General features: G+C 45.1%; 1 protein-coding gene across 1 annotated transcript in view; it reads left to right on the top strand.

Annotated features, from left to right (window-relative positions):
• fads2 (fatty acid desaturase 2) overlaps positions 1-5,000 on the top strand; it is a gene marked incomplete at both ends in the record, with an annotated part of 14,300 nt that overhangs the window by 8,348 nt on the left and 952 nt on the right. The window contains 3 exons of the mRNA XM_080848245.1: positions 2,521-2,617; positions 3,192-3,271; positions 4,687-4,812. Of these exons, the coding sequence (XP_080704371.1) occupies positions 2,521-2,617; positions 3,192-3,271; positions 4,687-4,812 (303 nt within the window). The remainder of the gene's footprint in view (positions 1-2,520; positions 2,618-3,191; positions 3,272-4,686; positions 4,813-5,000) is intronic.

The following is a 5,000-nucleotide window of genomic DNA, read 5'->3' as shown; positions in this document are numbered from 1 at the left end:
ATTCCACCATCCAAACTCAACCACCAGTAGTAGGGGGGAGTAGTAGGGGGGAACTGAAAACACTACGACAATTGACAACGCTATGACAACTGGTCAAAAGATGACTCAGGATGGCTACCATGGGAACATGCTGGATGCTGGGACAAAGGAAGTACCACTCTGGCTTGTTTGAAGCCCAAGTGAACCCAAATTAATCTGGGAGCATTGGTATGTGAGTTAGGAAACATTAAAAGCAATCGTGCGCATTTTCTTCATTAGAACTACCTTTGTTGAATATTGAGCTGCTTTTTTTTTTACCCTCCTATTACCTTCAAATTAACTAACATATTTTATCCTTGGGGTGAATTTGACCCCAGCAATTTAAACCTCCAAAACATTATTATAATTTTCTTTTTTTACCCAAGTTTATGTGTCAGGTTCTTTAGGTTTGTTTGTTGACTACCTAAATAGCCCTTTAAATAAAACAATCGCAGTTGCGCGACTATGGAGAAATATGCAGATCACCATAACATCTCACTGATTGACCTAAAATTGGAAAGAGATATCCTTCTGCGTTTTTTTTGGCTCCATATTATTTTTTTAAGTACATATTGTTGTTATCTATATGTTATCATTTTATACTTTCAAGTCAAATTGACCCCAAACAACACCTATGCGTACAACATGTGTACAGAACATTGAAAACATATCATCATGTTAATTTAGTTTTTACCCAGTTGTCCCCATTTAATTAGGAAAAGTCATTAAATATGAAGCAAAAACAGTTATGTCGATCATTTATTTTGAGAAGTTAAACATTGACCCCAAGCATAATAGGAGGGTTAAGTTAGCAAAGTTTATCAAAGATCCTGAGTTGCCAAGATGGATGCCAATGGCTCCGATGAGCAGCTGAGAAAGCACACACACACACACACACACTCACACACACATACACACACACACACACACAGACACACACACACCACACACACACACACACACACACATACACACACACACACACACACACACATTCAGGCTGAGAAAGCAGCTCTTTTAGTGAAGCCTGATGCCTTAAAGGAAACGCACGCTCTGGAGAAAAACAAAGAGAGTTTAGAAACCCTGAGAATGAGAGGAAAAAAGAAGGCAGAAGTGTGTGTGTGTGTGTGTGTGTGTGTGTGTGTGTGTGTGTGTGTGTGTGTGTGTGTGTGTGTGTGTGTGTGTGTGTGTGTGTGTGTGTGTGTGTGTGTGTGTGTGTGTGTGTGTGTGTGAATCTCAGTGAGCTGCTCGGTGCCCATGCCAAGGTCACAGGGTTTACTGCCCCTCGAGAGCACATTACGTCCCCCCCGGCTGATGCCATGAATGCACAGTTGGAGGAGAGGAGAGGAGAGGAGGAGGAGAGGAGGAGAGAAGAGGAGAGGAGAGGAGGAGGAGAGGAGAGGAGAGGAGGAGGAGAGGAGGAGAGAAGAGGAGAGGAGAGGAGGAGGAGAGGAGAGGAGAGGAGAGGAGAAGGCAGGAGAGGAGGAGGAGAGAAGAGGAGGAGGAGAGGAGGGGTGAGGATTGGAGTGGAGAAGAGAGAAGAGAGAGGAGAGGAGAGAATATTGATTTAGAGCTTGCCAACACAAATGAAAACGGCAAACAAGGGCTCAGGCAGCAAGCGTGCAAAGAGGCCTGACCGGTCGTCCAAAGGAGGGGGTGTAGCATCTACCACTGTGCCCGCTACCCTGTGCCAGCTGCCCTATGCCAGCTGCCCTATGCCCCTGTGCCCGCTGCCCTCTGTGCCCGCTACCCTGTGCCAGCTGCCCTATGCACAAGAAGGATCCATGGTGACCACAGAGAGTGGTGAACATTTTGGTAATGAGTATTACATTTCCACTGCTTTTATCGAGAGTCCTCAAGTCCCGAACACCTGGAATCCTAATCTTCTGTATCTCATTAGCTTAGCCTTTAAAGCAGATAGCATCCCAATGATGGCCACTGCTGCGTTAGCTTCGCCTTTAAAGCAGATAGCAGATAGCATCCCAATGATGGCCACTGCTGCATTAGCTTAGCCTTTAAATCAGATAGCATCCCAATGATGGCCACTGCTGCGTTAGCTTAGCCTTTAAAGCAGATAGCATCCCAATGATGGCCACTGCTGCATTAGCTTAGCCTTTAAATCAGATAGCATCCCAATGATGGCCACTGCTGCGTTAGCTTAGCCTTTAAAGCAGATAGCATCCCAATGATGGCCACTGCTGCATTAGCTTAGCCTTTATAGCACAAAGCATCCCAATGTCCAACAACCCTTCAAATCACAAATCAGATAAGAGCCCAGCTACTGAGAACGATTGGCGCGGCACTCGTCTGACATGTGTGATCGGTTCTGTGATCTAATTGGCTGGGCACTTGTCTGACATGTGTGGCGGGTTCTGTGTTCCGATTGGCTGAGGCACTTGTCTGACATGTGTGTGTGTGTGTTTGTGTGTGTGTGTGCGTGTGTGTGTGTGTGTGTGTGTGTGTGTTTGTGTGTGTGTGTGTGTGTGTGTGTGTACACTGCAGGTTTCTGGAGAGCCACTGGTTCGTGTGGGTCACTCAGATGAACCACATCCCCATGGACATCGACCACGACAAGCACCAGGACTGGCTCACCATGCAGGTGCGTCTACCTAAAGCCTCCCCATGTGCGTCTACCTAAAGCCTCCCCATGTGCGTTTACCTAAAGCCTCCCCATGTGCGTTTACCTAAAGTCTCCCCATGTGCGTCTACCTAAAGTCTCCCCATGTGCGTTTACCTAAAGTCTCCCCATGTGCGTTTACCTAAAGCTAAATTCATGCTACTCCGAGCCCTCTTTCCGAACCCTCTCTGAGCACCTCGGAGAGGCTCTCGTACGGGAAGTTAGAAAAATGAGTAGGTGCACTTCAGCCTCTCCGAGATGCTCACAGAGGGTTCGGAGAGAGCGGTTAAAAATCGGAGAGGCGTTCCCTGTTTCTGACTCCGTGAATCGGAGTAGCATACATTTCGCTTAAGGCCTCCCCCATCCTGCAGGTATGTTTACCTAAGGCCTTCACATACTGGTGGATCTGCAGAAGATGCTTTTCAAATCGAGACTTTATAGTGTCCTTCATCATTCCCTCGAGAAAGTAAAAAAGGCTAAATATGTGTATGCAAATGAAATCCCAATTTAGATTCATTAATATTTGTTTTTCTCTTCCATATTTCACCGTTGGCAGTTGAAGGCAACCTGCAATGTCGAGCAGTCCTCCTTCAATGATTGGTTCAGCGGCCATCTCAACTACCAGATCGAGCACCAGTAAGAGAACTGTGTCACTGTGACATCATTACCTCAACACACTTAAATGTGACATCATCACCTCAACACACTTTACTGTGACATCATCACCACAACACTCTTTACTGTGACATCATCACCTCAACACACTTCACTGTGACATCATCACCTCAACACTCTTTACTGTGACATCATTACCTCAACACTCTTTTCTGTGACATCATCACCTCAACACTCTTTACTGTTACATCATCACCTCAACACATTTTACTGTGACATCACCTCAGCACTCTTTACTGTAACATCATCTCCTCAACACACTTTACTGTGACATCATCACCTCAACACACTTTTCTGTGACATCATCACTTCAACACTCTTTACTGTGACATCATCACCTCAACACACTTTTCTGTGACATCATCACTTCAACACTCTTTACTGTGACATCATCACCTCTGTGAAATAGTGTGTTGAGCGGCAGAGGCAGTAACCAGGAGATGGTGGTTAAATAGTCCAAAACGGTGCAGTTTTATTTAGGCTGCCGGCAGGTTACAGACAAGACGCACATTTAACATTTAACAGAACTAACTTTTCCCGGACAAACAGTTAAACAAACAAAACAAATAGTACTCCTACTGATTAGCAATAAACAGCTTATAAATTCAGTTCAGGCATCCTCTCACCTCAGAGGCCAAAGCTCGACTCCCTGCCATTATTGGGATCCAGGTTATATGAACCCTAACTCCTCCTCCCAGGAGTTAACCATTACATTTTAATCAATCATCTAGCAGACACATTATTACTCTCTTAAACATGTATCATGCATACAGTACTTCCGAGTTGTCATCGTCATATGCACAACTTTACTCAATAGACTTTAAGCAGCCAGATAAAATGTCAGTATTCCGAACGGGAGCCAATCACCCGTCTTAGATGGACCAGTCCAGTGTTTGGCGCGAGTGCGTGAATAAGGAACGTTGTTTCAGATGTGCTCTGCTTCGGTTACACGCTGGATATGCTGCAGGTGAGCTCCGTGATTTTAATGTCCTTTCAGTTTGGTAGTCCATACGTGATCCTCCTCACAGGCTCACCCAGCACGGCGCCATGCTGTTTCACCCGCAAATTATGTTCACTTTGGTCCTACCGTTCATGAAGCATTCACCTTCCAACCACTGCACATTCATTTATCCCCGACAATATCCCCAACGTCTCTCTCGCTATTTAAAGTGACGGCGCAGAATTAACTCCGTCACAACCTCAAAACACTTTACTGTGACATCATCACCTCAACACTCTTTACTGTAACATCATCACCTCAAAACACTTAACTGTGACTCGCTTATAGTTTGGAAGCATTACCTCTGTCACTTGTAATGTGCCGTACAAACAATAATTACTGTTTTTCCTTTTTTATTTTTTTATTTCCCCACAAGTCTTTTCCCCACAATGCCTCGGCACAACTACTGGCGTGCCGCCCCGTCGGTGAGAGCTCTATGTGAGAAGCATGGGATCCCCTATGAGGTGAAGACGCTCTGGCGGGGCCTAGTGGACGTTGTGAGGTATGACAGCAGTCAGTTTTACCTACTTCAATGGCCGGAAGTCAGTAGATGTCATGGAGGGGGGAGGGGAGACTATCAGATACAAGTATTATAGACCAGCTTAGTGGGTATACAGTGTGCTCGCAAGGTTACTATTATATACTATAATTATTAGTTAATATATTATTATTATGAGAATTATTATTATT

The sequence above is a fragment of the Sprattus sprattus genome (genome assembly GCF_963457725.1).
Source record: "Sprattus sprattus genome assembly, chromosome: 11".
In the NCBI taxonomy this organism is placed as follows: domain Eukaryota; kingdom Metazoa; phylum Chordata; class Actinopteri; order Clupeiformes; family Clupeidae; genus Sprattus; species Sprattus sprattus.
Note: the sequence above shows the minus strand (reverse complement) of the source record. Positions and strands in the feature narration are given on the sequence as shown.